This window comes from Lygodium microphyllum, chromosome 29, assembly GCF_053477565.2.
Source record: "Lygodium microphyllum isolate KBCC chromosome 29, Lygodium_microphyllum_v1.1.10, whole genome shotgun sequence".
Taxonomy (NCBI): Eukaryota; Viridiplantae; Streptophyta; class Polypodiopsida; order Schizaeales; family Lygodiaceae; genus Lygodium; species Lygodium microphyllum.
Window position 1 is genome coordinate 9,551,349 of NC_141163.1, and position 16,219 is coordinate 9,567,567.

General features: G+C 41.9%; 1 protein-coding gene across 2 annotated transcripts in view; it reads left to right on the forward strand.

Moving 5' to 3' along the window:
• The first annotated feature begins 394 nt into the window (after positions 1-394).
• Positions 395-16,219, forward strand: part of PSS1 (phosphatidyl serine synthase family protein) — a 106,470-nt gene continuing 90,645 nt past the window's right edge. The window contains exons 1-6 of one of the 2 annotated variants that reach the window (XM_087671922.1): positions 395-583; positions 704-1,120; positions 1,441-1,506; positions 1,846-1,905; positions 2,021-2,111; positions 2,397-2,451. In XM_087671922.1, the coding sequence (XP_087528048.1) occupies positions 975-1,120; positions 1,441-1,506; positions 1,846-1,905; positions 2,021-2,111; positions 2,397-2,451 (418 nt within the window). In that variant the 5' untranslated portion in view covers positions 395-583; positions 704-974. The remainder of the gene's footprint in view (positions 584-703; positions 1,121-1,440; positions 1,507-1,845; positions 1,906-2,020; positions 2,112-2,396; positions 2,452-16,219) is intronic. The other variant, XM_087671923.1, reaches the window with a different exon arrangement.

A 16,219-nucleotide genomic window follows, 5' to 3' on the forward strand; every position in this document is an offset into this window, starting at 1 on the left:
ACTATATCAGAGGTGAAGCATATGGGCTTTATTTAATTTAGCTGTGCTTTCCTTTTACATCCAATCATCTTCGGCTAGTTGGCAAGGTATCGTTCTTGTTTCACACGTGGCCGAGTGTTGAAGCACCACGAACATTAGTTCGCGATTGTTTGTCTTGTTTTCGTCCACTTTTTGTAAATCTAATCCCCTTTTAACACATCCAACACATGGTCTTGCATGAAGCACATGTCCGGACACGTCTGAACCCTGAACCCTGAACCCTGAACCCTGGCCTATGTAGCCCAGACGGTTTGTTGGCCCATACAAATTCTAAAAAGGGCTTATGAACACATTCCCCCTGAAAAACTGCATATCCATTGTCATCATTCCCCAAGGATATGATACCCAAATATTATTTCCCAAAACTAAAGGAACAAACTTGAATTCTCAAAAGAGGGGCAAGAGAGGATGAATGTGGATTGAAATTTGAAAGAAGAAGCAGCAGCAGCAGCACCGAGCAGAAGAAGAAGACGAAGAGGTTCGATGGAGAATGTATCAAGTCAGTGCATTTTTACAAGTCGCCATTGCTGGTCTATTTGAAAAGGTGAAAGGCCCGACTCAAAACATATATATGAAAGCTTTTCCTAGCACAGCCAACTCTCTGCTTCGATAGAAAGCTTAATCTGTTTTTCTTTGTGATTCTTTCTTGTCGACGTACGTACAGCATTAGTAGCAGAGGATGCAGCTCATGCGCGATCTTCATATTGAGGTATTGGCTTGTTCTTGGAAGGAAACAGAGTCGGTAGACTCCTTAAAAAGGAAAAATGAAAGAGTTGTCAGGCTCAAAACCAAGCTAGTAGGCTGTTCTTGAAGATGAATTCGGAATGTCATTGACAAAGAAGCTGAGTTGGAAGAGAGAAGGGAACGTGTGGGAAAGTTTGGCAGGCCATTGGCTTTGGTGCTTGTGCAAAATTGTTTGAGTTGCCATTTAAAAGATGGCATTCGATGCAACACCGCAGAAGCAAGAGCGCTCTCTACGACGAGCCACGAGTGTGGAAGAGAAAGACCTCGATCCTTGGACAGCATGGGCTTATCGGCCTCACACCCTCACCCTCTTGCTAATAGGAGTTTGTTTGCTTGTGTAATCTCTCTCTCTCTCTCTCTCTCTCTCTCTCTCTCTCTCTCTCTCTCTCTCTGTACACAGCATTTTTGTTGCTCTTGAGTGAAACCACCAAGCATGACCCCAAAAATGTAACCCCACAAAGGTAACACAGAGAGAGAGAGAGAGAGAGAGAGAGAGAGAGAGAGAGAGAGAGAGAGAGAGAGCAGGCTTAGGAAAGAAAAAAAAGATTAGGCACATGCAAACACAGACACACATGAGACCTTGCATGCGCATGTAAGTGTGCTAAACTTAGCTGCCATCTGTCTAGATTGAACTGAAGTTTCTTACACTGGATGTAGGTGGGCAAGTGGAGCACTCCATCCTGATGGTTCCTCTGATCATGATAAGACGACAAACATTTACCGGTACAGTGCTTCATTGTCCAAGGCCCTGCTCTGCCCTTGATGGAATTCAGGTTTAACAGGCTAGGAAAGTTGTTTGTGAAGCACTTGCAGCAGTCCCCTTTTTCACATTGTTACAAGCAGAATTAGAATTTAAAACACTTATCACCTAACTTTAATGACCTTCTTCGAGGTGAATTTAATCCCATCATGATAAAAGTGGAGAAAAAGGTGAATGAGAAGCGTTGTTTTAGATATTTTCAACTTGACATGGGGCAGTGGACTCTCTTACTTGTAATAACAAGGAATGTATTACATAGTGTCGATTCAACTAAGGGGCAGTGGGCTCTCTTACTTTTACAGGGGAGTTTGGGCCATGATTGCTGTTTTCCTTGGCTATTGTTTGTTGCAGGCCCCTTCAACGTAAGTATTGAAAGTTCTGCTTGTGGGCCAATCTGTTCTCTCCAGTTACTCTGAATGTTCATTTTTCAACTGAAGTGCCCTTTGTAAGAACTTCAAGACTTGAAATTGATCACAGAATTCTCATACGACCACACCCATCAGTATGGCGCTTGGTGCATGGGGTTGCAGTGGTGTACTTAGTTTTCCTTTCTTTTCTGCTATTTCAGGTACATGCTATTGTCCTTTATTATATAATGCTTCTCTATAAAATAGCCTATATTATTATCAAAATTAGCACAATGGGCATCTATTTGATAAAAGATCTTTTGGTATAGCCACTTGGTTGAAGAGAAGTCAAAGTACACAGCATCTACAAAACACATGTTTGCATGCATGTGTGCTCACATGTACATCCCTTTTGTGTGAGAAACACAGATCCATGAGTGTGTGTATGAATGCATGCTTAACTTGGTTTTACTTGAATTGAGCTTCTATTTCTTTTGTGGTGAAAGGATCGTGATGATGCTCGCCGATTCATGAAGTATCTACATCCAGACTTGGGTATCGGTATGTATGTCAATGGTGAACAAGGGGCATATCTTTTTAGCTTTTGAGAATGCTTTTTGAAATCAAGAAAAATATTTTATTTGTTGCAAAGCTTGTCTTCTTTTTTTGTGATTATTGCAATGCAATGAAGGCTCATGATTATGTTCTTTAAGAAATAAGAAAAGAACCTTGTGGTCCTAAATGTTAGCATAGAAATTCTACCTCCATTGAAATAAAAAACAATAACTTTTATGAGAAAATACTCACTACTTGGACATAAAGTAATACAACTAGTAAATACGATATCTATGCCACTATCAAGTGGCATGTAAGCATTCATATCCTTGATGTGGTTGGTATGTGCATTGGCACATCATTGTAGTGATACTTAACAATTGGATATGAATTAGTCCACCTACATGAGTTATAGGATATCTATCTAGTCATTTTTCTACTTAGCATCTTTACACTATGGACTGCTTGTATATTATATATGTTATACTCTCTCTTATCTTTGTGTGGTAGACTCATATAGTAAAGAAGAAGAAGAAGAAGAAGAAAGCCTAGGGTTTTAGCTTCCTATCTTATGTGCATTCTCATTGTGTGGTTTGTGTCTTGCAAGAGCTCAAGCTCTCCTTCTCTCTTTCTCTCTCTCTCTCTCTCTCTCCATCTTTTCATGGTATTAGAGTGGTGTTCAAGGAGTTGTGAGCCACAAGCACAAGAGTCTATAAGGAAATCCTATTATGGAGTACACATGTGGAGATCTCTTTCATACGATCTCTGATTGACGAGCCATCTTTGAGAGCTTGAAGTGCTTAACAAAGTGCTCTAGACCTCAGTCTATGCTTGTGTGGTTGGATTTGCATTCTCAGTACATTTTGGCTCTTGTTTGGGAGTTTGAAGCTGTTTGTATGTGAATCTGGTAAGATTCATGAACTATACAAACCTTGTCATTTTGCAAATAGGTTGCATGTATTGGGTGTGGTAGACCGTATTTGGATATTGTGAGACATTACAGGTGTTGCCAAGGGTATGCTTATGTGCTAAGATTAATATGGGTGATAGTTTACCTGAATCAATAAGTTGTTGATAAAGATAGAATTGTGGGTTTTGCTGCACAATATTTGAGGAATTTAATCAGATCGTCAACGACAAGCTTGACAAGCACAACTTCCATGCTTGGAAGTTTTGATTGACTGATTTTCTTATGGGTAAAGGTTTTTGGGACTCATTGAAGGAGATAATGTTAAGGCTTCAAAGTTATTGGAGGAAAATGCTATGCTGAATAAGATCAACATGAAAAAATACCCTAATGCAAAAACATAAATGAAAGCATACGACAAAGTATATGCTCAAAAGAAGAGAGTTAGGGTTAGGATACTCAGAGACAATGAATACAGTGGAAATTTGAATCAATGATTGAATGCTAAATATACAATGCTCATGCAGCAAACAAACTGTGTAGGAATGAAAACTATACCTCAAACTTTTGTGTCTTGAGGATTGAGGCAATAGTGCTCAGCGAGAGAGTGTGTCATGCTTCCAATGGATCTTGAAACGTACTAGTGTGTAGTGTCGAATTAGTGTTGGACAGGTAGAGGAGAGAGAAAACTGCAAACGCAACAAGCTAATGATGATGTGGCAGGCTAATGATAGCAAAAACGCAGGTATGATGACATGGCAGGTTGACGATAGTAAAAATGTAGGTATGATGATATGGTGATCTGAACAAACGTAGCAAAAATCAATGTAGATTGCGCAATGGAGGTTGGAAATGAGCACTTGATGGATATAGACAAGAATGGGGAGCTTCAGCCAAGATGTTCTCTGTGAATGGGGTATGGGCAATAAATCCAGAGGGCTCAAAATCTGTAAAAACGAGATTTGGGCTGAGTGCGGGGCAGCCTATCTATTTACAAAAAGTTTTGGGACCTTGTATTGTGGACCGTTTTAAGACTCTCAAGCCACATACCATTTTGGGGTTTTTATTAAGTAAGCATTTTTGGGGCTGTTTAAGTTGCTAATTCAGTATGTAATTGTTATATCAGCTCAACACCCGCTCTCAAGCTCTAAAACTAAGCTAGAAAGGAAGGCCAATTAAAAGTTTTGAGTGTTTTTATTCTTATATGATTTTACCCCAAGACGCCTCATCCCAAAGTAGCCAAGGCATTGGACAAAGGGTGCATGGTGGTTGCCAAGTGGCCTACCAAGACTATATAGGTGATGGTTATCTTTCCAAGGGAGTCCAAGTGGGTATCTTAGAGAGGCTAGGGCATTGGACAAAGGGTGCATATTGGTTGCCCAGTGGCCTGCAAAGTCTTGCAAATGCGAATGGAACCACAATGAACTGTGTTTGTTTGTTTGTTCCTCCCCCTTTTTTTTTCCCCTTTTTTTGGGTGATAGGTTTTGGTGGAAAAAGTCGAGGTGGTGGTTGATTAAGTAACAGATAGGAGACTAGTAGTTAGACCGAAAGGCTTTCACAGAATAAGCAAGGTATCCCTATTATTGGATATTGATGACGAAGAAAGAGACTAGTGTTGTGTGAAGCAAATATGTTGAGTATGTGGAGAGGTGAAAAAGATGTGTGGAAAGTGAGCTAGCGAGGCTAAGCAAGCAAGAGAGACTATCTTGGGGATTGCCATGTGCAATGTTGTAAATATGGTGGATCTAGAGTCGACCACTCAGAAAGACCGAAAAGGGATAAATGTGCACAGATGCATGTTTACAGAAAAGAAGGCTTTGGAGTGATGCAAGAGGTAGTGCAGGTGTGATTATGCTCATGAAAATATTATGCAACGGTGCCACTTAGACAGTGCCCTTGCATGGAAATTGTTCACTTGTCCAAGTGTCTTTTTTACAATCATGTCATCTTGATGATGCGGATGAGGACACAAAGTATAACGTCTAAAAAAGAAAATCTAAACAATATCCCATTGTTACCAAGAGAAAAAAGCCGCCCTATCTCAAATTGGAAGGGAAAGTGAGGGAAGTATCCTTTCCTCGTCAATTTGAAGAAGTAGGGATAATATACCCAAGCTGATTTTTGGTAGAATATATTGTAATATTGGTTGATTGACCACCTTGGTGACTATGCCTACAAAATTGTTGAATGAAGGCACAAACTCTAGGCGTATAGTGTCTGGCTCAACCTGCTCTTTGGTGAAGTGGAAGTGGACCCTCACATGCTGTGTTTGTAGTGTAATGATTGGATTGTCCACAAAGAGCAATGGTACTTTGATTGTCGTAGTAGATAATGATAGGAGAGTTGCATGGAAACTGATGTGTTGCTAGTAAGCTCCTCAAATAGATAGCCTTTGTGATACCATAAAAAAGAGCCCAATACTTGGCCTCGGCCGTGAAAGTTGCCATCATCTCTTGCTTATGGTTGGTCCAAGAGATGGGTGCCATGCCCAAGGTAAAGTGGTAGCCACCATGGGAATGTTAGGTGTTAGGATCTCTTGCCCAGCTAGAGTCTAGTGTACCCCTGCAAACATAAATCAGATCCATAAGGTAAGCCATAAGAATAGGTATATGTCAAATGTCTCAAAACATGAAGACATGTAATCCAATGTAACATCCTAGGTAACGGGAAATATTGACTAAGCAAACTAATTAGGTAAGCTAAATTTGGCCTAGTGTCAGTCATTCAAAGAAGCTTTCCTACCACAGATCTATAGGTGTATTTGTCAAAGGGCTAATCGAGGGTATCCTTAGAAAGATGGACAGTGGGATCGAGAGGTGAGGCCACAGGCCATGTCTGATCCGTGCAATACTGGTCCGCTAACTGAAGAGCATACTTGTGTTGTGACATAAAAATACTACTTCTAGATTGAACTATCTCCATCCTAAAAAAGTAAGACAACAAACTAAGGTATGTTATCTCAAAAGTAGAGCAAAGCTAGGCCTTAATTTTCTTGCTATGGCAGTAGAATCTAAGCTAGTGATAAGTAAATCATCTACGTACAATACGATATAGTTGACCTTTTCTAAAGTAGCGTGGACATATAAGTTCAAGTCATAGGGGATAGAATAGTATCTTGAGTTTCAAGGAAATCATCCATTTCTTTGGAACCAAGATTGCGGTGCTTGCTTTAGGCCGTAAAGAGCTTTTGATAAGCGATAGACCTTATCTTTTCGATTAGTAAAAGAAAATCCGGGAGGCTCGGCCACATAGACTTCCTTCTTCAGATAATTGTTCAAAAAGGCACTTCTGACGTCCATCTAATAGATCGGCCAGCTATGGTAAGCGGTTAGTGCAACCAACAGACGAAAGGATGTCAACCACGTAGTAGGAGCAAAGATCTCCTCATAGTCAATATCTTGCTTCTATCAAAATCCTTGCACCACAAGGCAAGTCTTGTACTTGTCTAAAGTCCCATAAGTTGTTAGCTTAGTTATAAAAATCCACTTGGTCCAGACGACTTTCTTGTGGCTCGGATGATCCACCAAGGTCCAACTCTCATTTCTGTAAATACTCTCTAGCTCCTTTCCTACGATTTCTTGCCATTGGGGGTGTTGAAGGGCCTCTTGCGAACTATTCAGCTTAGAATGCACTGTGCAATCGACTATTCACAACAATGCACTATTCGGCTGTAGAAACTCAAAAAACTAGTAGGAGGTGAACTCGCCTCATTGCTACTCATGCATCTTACACAAAGACTAGTTTGGTTGTGCACCATCAGTATCCAAGCAGAAAAATATGTAAAGGCATCAGACTTATGCTTGAGAAAGTACACCCACATGTAATGAGAATGATTATCCACAATAAAAAAGAAGTACAATGGGCCATTCAAGGTGGTGATGGGTGTCGGACCACAAAGACAACATGAATCATTCCAAGAGGGGACTCAACTCTGTGTAGATTGCTGAGGGAATGGGGTATGTTGTTGTTTTCCGAGTTGATAAGCTTTACAGACATTCCGTGATAGCTTTAAGCGGGGAAGGCCATCCACCATTTGGCGATGTGACAACTCATAAAGAGAGTCGTATCTGAGATGTCCATGTCAGAAGTGGTGCAACAATGGAAGTGTTAACATAAGCTGTAATAAATTGCTGAAACACAAGACTGGAGAGAAAGGAAAAGAAAGAACACAATACAGATGAGAACTCATATGTATGCTTGGGAAATGGAATCCATATATCAGACACGAGACTGTTAGCAGAGTATTTATCAGCTCATGTGTGAGTTTGAGCTTGATCTGGGCTGGGCATTTTTATTAGGTATTTTAGGTTTTTTTCTGGTGTGGGATTTTATGCCAGTGGAGCATTTTATGCACCAGTCGGCCAGCTTTAATGCTGTCCGACCAACATTATTGCTCCCCACTTTTTCAGCCTATTTATACTCAGTGGCTCCTCCTCAGTCAGTCACTTCATTTCACCATCTGCAGACTCTGTAGAGAGAGGAGCCAGTGCCAGTGCCCACGCAACCAGTGACCCACTGTTGTATGCGACTGTCTCGTGTTCAGATATATGGATTCCATTTCCCGTGCATACATCTGAGTTCTCATCTGTATCGTGTTCTTTTCTTTTCTCTTTTTGTCTTGTGTTTCAGTAGTTTATTTCAGCACACGTTTATGCTTCCACCGCTGCTCCACTTCTGACAGAGACTGCTGCATACAATAGTGAGTCACTGGCTACGTGGGCACTGGCGTCGGCTCCTCTCTCCACGGGATCTCCGGGTGGTGAACTGACCAACTGAGGAGGAGCCTAGAATAAATAGGCATGAATAATGCCATAAAATATGCCAGGTTGGCCAGCAATAAATGCCCAATATGACCATAAAATGACACAATAAAAAATGCATAAATAGCCTAAATAATGTGCCCAAGCCGCTACAGCTCAGACTCACACATGAGCTGATATATCTGCTAACATCCTCTTCAGATCATGGGTGATTTGATTCAATACAATGGTACAATGAGAATGAATCAGAACCATACAACATAGAACCACCAAGTATACCATGGATACCCAAGCAGTAGGCGATCAAGCCACCACCAAGGTGCCTCGGAGAGAATCTGATGTTGATGTCGATCGTACCAGCTCCTGAAGATAGAGAGGATCATAGCAGCTCTCAATGTTTGTCAACAATGCCATTGATGTAGCACACATGACCATCCTATCACCAATGCCACAGCATATAAATGACCATGGATTCCCCTCCTTTGGTCAAACGACCAAAATATTGCCTCACGTGAGCTCTAGACAAAAGCCACCCACTCTGTGTTAAATAACCAGCCATCATGAACCTGGATGGTCAATCCTAGCTCCAAGATTTGCACCTGCTAGACTTCGGTCGATGCATCAGGGATGTCCCTCTTTGGATCTTGTGCATCTGTATAGAAATATAGATGAGGCGTGGTTGCTCCATCTCACCACTCTCTCATACTCTCTCTCTGGCAGTGGAGAGTCGTGAGGGATGACCTCACCACCACCACTAGAAAGCAGTTGAGGAAGGGGCTACCAAGCCCTTCCCACAATACGAACAAGAGGATCTCTTTTGTGCCTTGGACTTCACCTTGGCTAGAGGGTCTGAGTTGGAATTTGAGTCAGATGATGACTCGTTGGAGGAGTCCACATTCCGCTTCGTCTTCTGCCCCTTTTTCTTCTTGGAAGCCGCTAACTCTTTGCAATCCTTCCGCAAATGGCCCTTCTTGCCACAGTGGTAACATTGGGCCTTCGACTTCTTCGTCTTCGATCCCCTCTTTGAAGCTATAAGAGCCTCACCTGAACCTCCATAATGTGACGGAAGCTGTCCTTGTAGTCGCAAAGTCGCGACATGCTCAAGCAGCATCGAGGGCATATGAAGAAAACTAACAGGAGTCGTAGATGTCTGTGCTTGTAAAGCATTCGCCACTCCATCAAACTCCTAAGAAAGCTTGTAGAGTGCTGTACCAACAAGATGTGCCTCTGATAGGGCATACTGCATAGTGCGAAGCTGGTCCTAGATTTGGGTAACTCGAAGTAGGAATGATTGGATCGGATCTTTGGTTTCAAACTTCAGTTGCTGGAGTTGGCCATAAAGAGTAACGGCCCTCATGGTGGAAGGAGCCTGGTATATCAACTGCAACTTCGACCATATGGCTAAACTGTCCTGCATTAGGTGACCGCCAATAGGACTTCTTTGGAAATACACTGAAGTAAGGCCGAATAAGCACGGGCATCTCTCGAATCCCATGTAAGCATTGCTTCCTCATGGTTGTCTTCATCAAAATCAGCTAGAATAGGAGAAGGCTGTTGAGGACATGCAATAGCTTCGCCAACCACGTACCATAACCGCTTTTGGATAAACCAGGCCTTCATCACTGCACTCCACGTGTAATAATCAGGTCCATGGAGCTTGTCATTAGTGGATGTGCACGGAGGAGCCATTTGTAGAGGATTTAGAAGAGAAGTAGAGAAAAGAAGGTATTTGGAGAGGGAATACAGCCAAAACATGAGCATAGACTGCAAAAATCAAGACCCAAAATCTGACCAAAAGAAGACAAAGTTGCTGCAAAAAAATTAAAAAATCAGTCAAAATCTTGCCAAAAACAGTAAAAACGGCCTAAAGGTAGAGTCGCCTAGCCAAGAATGAGTCAGAAACACCAAAACGCAGGCTGAATATTGCTACAAATAGGTTGAAAAACTGTCGCAGCAGCCTGAAAACTGAAAATGTAGGCAGCAGAGGGGTTGTAGACAGCAAGCAATGGCAAATTTGTGGAAAACGCAAGTAAAACAGGTTGCTTGTATGGAGTAGTAGTCACCTGATCAGCAAGGGTGAAAACAGTCCTGAATTCAGCAAGAAAACACAACAAGAGCACAAATCGTGAAATCTGATACCATGTCAGAAGTGATGCAGCAATGGAAGCGTAAACATAAGCTGTAATAAACTGTTGAAACACAAGACAAGAGAGAAAGGAAAAGAAAGAACACTATATAGATGAGAACTTAGATGTATGCTCGGGAAATGGAATCCATATATTAGACATGAAACTGTCGCATACAACTGTGAGTCATTGGTTGCATGGGCACTTGCATCGGCTTCTCTCTTCACGGGACCTCCAGGTGGTGAACTGATCAACTGAGGAGGAGGAGCCCATAATAAATAGGCATGAATAATGCCATAAAATATGTCAGGTTGGCAAGCAATATATGCCCAATATGACCATAAAATGACACAATAAAAAATGCCTAAATAGCCTAAATAATGTGCCCAAGCCGCTGTAGCTTAGACTCACACATGAGTTGACAGATCTGCTAACAGTCCTAAGTGAAAATGCCAAAGACACTTAGAGCTCGTAGGCTCCCACAGTGACAAAAGCTTGGAAGCGGTGGAATGCAGGGCCCTTGGTTGTTGGCTTGAAAAGAAACTGTATCATGTGGTTCAAGCCACTAGGCTGTCTCTCACCACGAGTAATCACTAAACTAGTTTGAGAGTTAAGAACCTTGATTGTGGTTGCTATAAAGAAGATTGCTCGACCCAACTGGCAAAGCTACTGGACGGATAACAAGTTCACCCCTAGCTAGGGGACATAATATATATTATCCATCATAGTGTGATTTGGGCCTTGGTTAGTGGCAAAATTGATGCGATTGTGAGCCTAAATCGTAACCAAGGAGTTGTTCCCAACTCGGATGTGCCCAACTGCAGGGGCTTGGGAAATACAAATGTTCTCGATGGGGATTATATGATGGGTAGCTCCACTGTCCATAATCCCAAGGAGTAGCTGAAGCACTTGGTTGTAATGAGTGGGTCTCTATAGTTACCTCATCAGGAGGCAACTTGCAGATATGGACGAGACTTGTATCCTCAAATATCTCTATGGAGATGATGTGGGCCATTGCAGACCAGTGAGACAAGCCCTTTGGTGTTAAGAATGTTGTTGACTGTGATGGTTGACTGGTGGCAGCGTTGTCTCATCCATGCCCTTGTTGAGGGTTGCCACTACCATGTCTCCCCTACTAGGGGTTGATTGATTGAGGGACGGGGGCTTGATTCTTAGCTTTTGGTGTTGTACATCTTGCCTTTGATCGACAATTGTTGTCAAAGTGGCCAGCCTTTTGACAATGTTGACAATATAGATTTTTCTTTGGTACATTCTGCCACTTGGGTTTTAGAGATGATTGGGAGTTTCCTTGGGCCTCACTAATTTGCTTTTGATTTTGATTTTGGGTTTGTTTTTGATTTTATTGGAATTTTGATTTTGTTAACCCTTCCCTTGTTGCCTCTTTTGAGAAGAAGCCACGAGAGCTGCATCTGTAGAGGTCAAACTATGAAGTTGATCAAACAATAAAACATAATGCAATAGCTAACACTCAAAACTCTTGTAAAGTGGGGATAGTGGGTTGTGAGATCATAAAGTGTAGAAAATGAGAGTATTTCCTTGGCAGCTTGTTTAGAAACAATGTGACTTGATCGTCCGAGGACTTGGGAGCTCTTGTAGTAGAGATCTTGGTGAGAAGGCAATAATACTTAGTCAACTTGACTTTGAAGTCATCCTGGTCAATGATTTTAAAGTTTCGGAGCTCATGATCCAAATTGATGCAATGGATCCTATGCTGACCAACATAGCGATCATTCAAGCGTGCCCAATGCTTGGATACTAAGTCGAAATGCGGAAGTTGGGAATCAAATTCAAGTAATAGAGCTTGCATTAGCTCGACAATAATGGAGGCATTCCTAGCCTTTCATGAGCGGACAACCTCATATGCAACAAGTGTGGGATTGGATTGGGGTTCCAACCCGTGCACAAGATTCCATAGGTTTTGAGAGTCAAGGATATCTCTCATTAGTTTTGACCAAGTAGTGAAGTTCGACATGTTAAAATGTGTCTTATCATTAAAGGCATGTTGGGTTGATGAGAAGGAAGAACCATGAAGTGTCGGATAAGTGGAATAATAAGGAGAGGTGGTGGAGAGAAATAAGTAGGAGGGGGAGATGTGTAGGTAGAAATAGGCTGATAATGTCTAATGGGTACCGATTGATGTGCAAACATTGGAACATGAATGTTTACATCAAGTGCCGGTGGAGGTGGAGACATCGAGACATGTAAGCCTTGTCCAACAATTGGTTGGGCCACAACAAAATAACCAGAAGGCCCACTAATGCCATGGAGGCAAACTATGGTATCCATTGATCCACACTCGTCGGTGAGGGCTGGGTGGCATTCCAAGGCTACGAAAAATTCGAAAGTGTGCGAATCGGAGAATTAACCTCCATCATGGAGACACCACCTTTGGTAGAGGAAAATACGAATTCCTAAAAAGTGTGCCTAAAGGTGAAGGACCCCTAGTGTGATGTGTGAAGACATGTAAAGTGCACTCAATGGAGGCTAAAAGGACGATGTTGTAGATCTAGTGGTTGGGATGGGTAGAACATTAAATGGATTTGTCATTTGTGTAGCTGTGGAAAATGTGCTAGGTTCCTTTTGTTCATTAAATGCAAATGATGAAAAAGATGAATCACCCAAATCAAATTGACCATGAGATGTAAAAGCTGAAGGAAAAGATGAAGGAGCACTCACCGATTTTTGTTTACCTTTTCTTGAGTTCAGAAAGAAAAATCTATCCTCTTTAGGGCTTATGAATCAATACTTGGTATGAAGAGTTCCTTCATCGTGAGCATCATTGATATTTTATGGAAAGAAAGAAATAAACTCAAAAGATTGACAAGTAGTAGCATGCGTACTTGACATAGGAGTAAATGAAGGTGTAGAAGTGTGTGGAAAAGATGAAATAGGGAAGGATGGAGATGATGGTGGTAGAGAAGGAAATGATTTGTACTCCATGCTAGTTTCTATTAGCCTACCTATGATAGTCATGTCAGTCTATCATCTCGTGGTTGTGAGCTCCTATTAGAGTTTGATGGAGATTAGGAGCTCTGGCAGTTTTAGGTGCATTTTCTTTAGTTGTCGGCTTCCTGTGTGCATATCTAGGTCAATCTTTGCTTTTCCTAGTCTGCTTTTACTTGGTAGACATTGTCCTTGCCATCTGGGATTTTTTTGGTGGCTACCTCCTATTTTTTTTAGCATTTTTCAAAGTGCGATTAGCATCAAATGCTGATCGGCCAGCATTTCTTGCACCTACAAGTGCATGTCGGCCAGTTTTTGGCATTGTTAGCTATATATAGCCAGCCTTCCCACTTGGTAGACACACCCTCTCCAGTCTTCATTTTGTCATATGCAGGTGCATACTTGGACACTCTAACACTCCGTGCTTGGTGTTGCCATTGTCATTAGCTTGATTTGGTGCCCTCACTGATGTTGTGTTTTGCATGCAGAGATTGATTAGTCCATCCCCTTTGTATCAGCATTCTTCTTTAGTTAGTGCAATATTCTTCCTTCCATCTTTTGTTCTCTCTCTCTCTGTGGGTTTCTCTCCGTGTTCATGTTTCTCTTTTGTTGCAGACTCTCACATGGTATCATCACCTAGGTGAGGATACAATTTGGAGATTTTTCACAGAGTAATAGGTGTTCTTTCATTGAGGAGCAGCCCAGTCCCCAAAATGTAGGTTTTCAAGCTTGCATTTTCTGCAAATGCAGTCTTTTTTGGAGTTTTTGTGCGATGACATTTGGTAGATAGGTGACATTATTTGGTGGATTATGACATCTTTTGCAGGCCAAACGACAACAATTAGATGTAAGTGATTGCTTTCAGGCATTAGGCGGGGCCTCTCTATCAACGTTTTGCTGAAATTCAAATTTTTGCGTGGTGGCAATAGTTTCTTGGTGTGGGAGATAGCTTTCTGGTGGCAAGTGACAACCTTCTAGTATTGGGCGACATAATTTTGTGTGCAAGTGGCACATCTATACCCATTGTAGCTAATTGCTTTTTGTCTTCTTGGCTGTTTCTATCAAAACCAAAATTTTGGGTGATTGTAGGATCGAAGTTATCTTACTAGTTTACAAGCTTTGATGACTCAGAAGAGGAGATTCTTTCTAGATACTCTTTTGAGCGGAAATGTGATTATTAAGACTATTGTCAGTGGGAGGAGTCTCCCATTTGCACCCATCCCCTTTCTATTCATCTCTCACAAAAGGCATATTCGAAGTGATGCCATCCTTGATACCCTTAGTTCAAGTGTTTGTTCTTCCTTCCTTACCCAAAGAAGACAAACTTGATGGTTGAAACTATTCGTTGTGGTCGTGTGAGGTGTAGTGCATACTCGACACCTTCGATCTTTAGGAGCTTGTTTCTGCTCCTATTCCCCATCCTAAGGAGGAGCTTGCAGATGGGACTTCTATCAATCATGTAGCCTTGTGGGATTGGCTCAACTATGTCCTTTCTCTTTATGAGTTTGCAAGGTTTTGTTCTTGTGCATGTTCGTAGGTTGAAGGTCGTAGCGGAAGTGTGGATGAAGCTTGCGTCTTTATATTAGCACAATACGCTTATTCATAAGATTTCCCTTGAGAAGAAGTGGATGTTTAGTATTGATGACTCCTTCATGAAGGAGCACATCACTAAGATGGAGGACATGAGGGGTAAGCTTGCCTCTCTTGGTTAGATGATATCCTCTGAAGACATGTCTATGATCCTTTTGACTCAGTTGCCATCTCTTCGGTTCGATGTCTTCTACACCAGCCTTATTACATTGAGAACTTGCGAAACACTCTTATGGGAGGAGCTTTCACTGCTTGTCTTGGAGTATGATGAGTGACTCAAGAGAGGTTGAGGCCAGTGGTTTTGGCTCCACCAAGGCATTTATTGTAGGCACAAGTGGAGGGAAAAATAGGAAGGAGAAGGCCAAGGAAAATAAGCAGGAGGACAAGAAGGATGAGAAGAAGAAGAAGACCAAGTGCCCACTTGTGGGAAGGATACTTATCTTGAGGAGAAGTGCTAGCAGAAGTATCCCCATTTGAAGTTGAAGGAGAAAGATCTAAAGGATTTGAAGGATTCGAAGGCCACCCCACCTATGATAGAGTCTATCTTTGTGCATGTCTTTGCCAAGGAGGATACAACTCTTGCTTCTTCCACATAAGGGAAGCCTTGGCTTGTGGATAGTGGGGTCTCTTCTTACATGATCTATCAACAAGATTGGCTTTAGGACACGAGTGTCATAGAGAAAAGAGTCACGATTGGTGACAAGAGGAGTGGGAACTATTCCTTTATTGCAAGACATGCATTCTTCTTCTGCCAGAGTCCTCTATGTACTTGATTTGGGTTTAACCTATTGTCTGTTCATGGTCTTAGACGGCTAGGTACCAGTGTTGTCTTCACATAGGATGTAGTGATCATGGAGGATGCTTCTACAGGTGTAGTTCTTTGGAAAGGTTTAAAAGGAGACTGGGCTTTGCATGCTCATAGCCTTAGTTACGAGGTCTTTTCATGAGCTTGGGCTGCTTTGGCATTCTTGTTATGGTCATTTGAATATTGATGCTATATGATAGGCTTCTTGTAAGAAGATGGTGGAGGGGCTTCTTGATTTCCCTCCTATTCACACTTTATAGCCTAGTTGTTTGAGGGGCAAGCAGCATAGGCAGCCACATCCACAGGTTGCCACTCAGAGGGATTCTACATTGCTTGAGTTGGTACATATCGACCTTTGTTGGCCTATGGCTGTGGCCTTCCTTGGCAAGGCCAAGTATTTAATGCTAAATGTAGATGACTTCAGTTGTTATGTGTGGGCTTATTTTCTGGAGTACAAGAGTGAGGCATACTCTTGGTTTTGCGAGTCGAACGTGTTCGTAGAGAAGCAAACTACTTCCAAAGTCCAGGGTGTATGAGTTGATCATGGTGGAGAGTTTATGTCTAACCTCTTTTCTTGGTTTTGTAAGGATCACAATATTCGGGTGGAGTATTTCCATCCAAA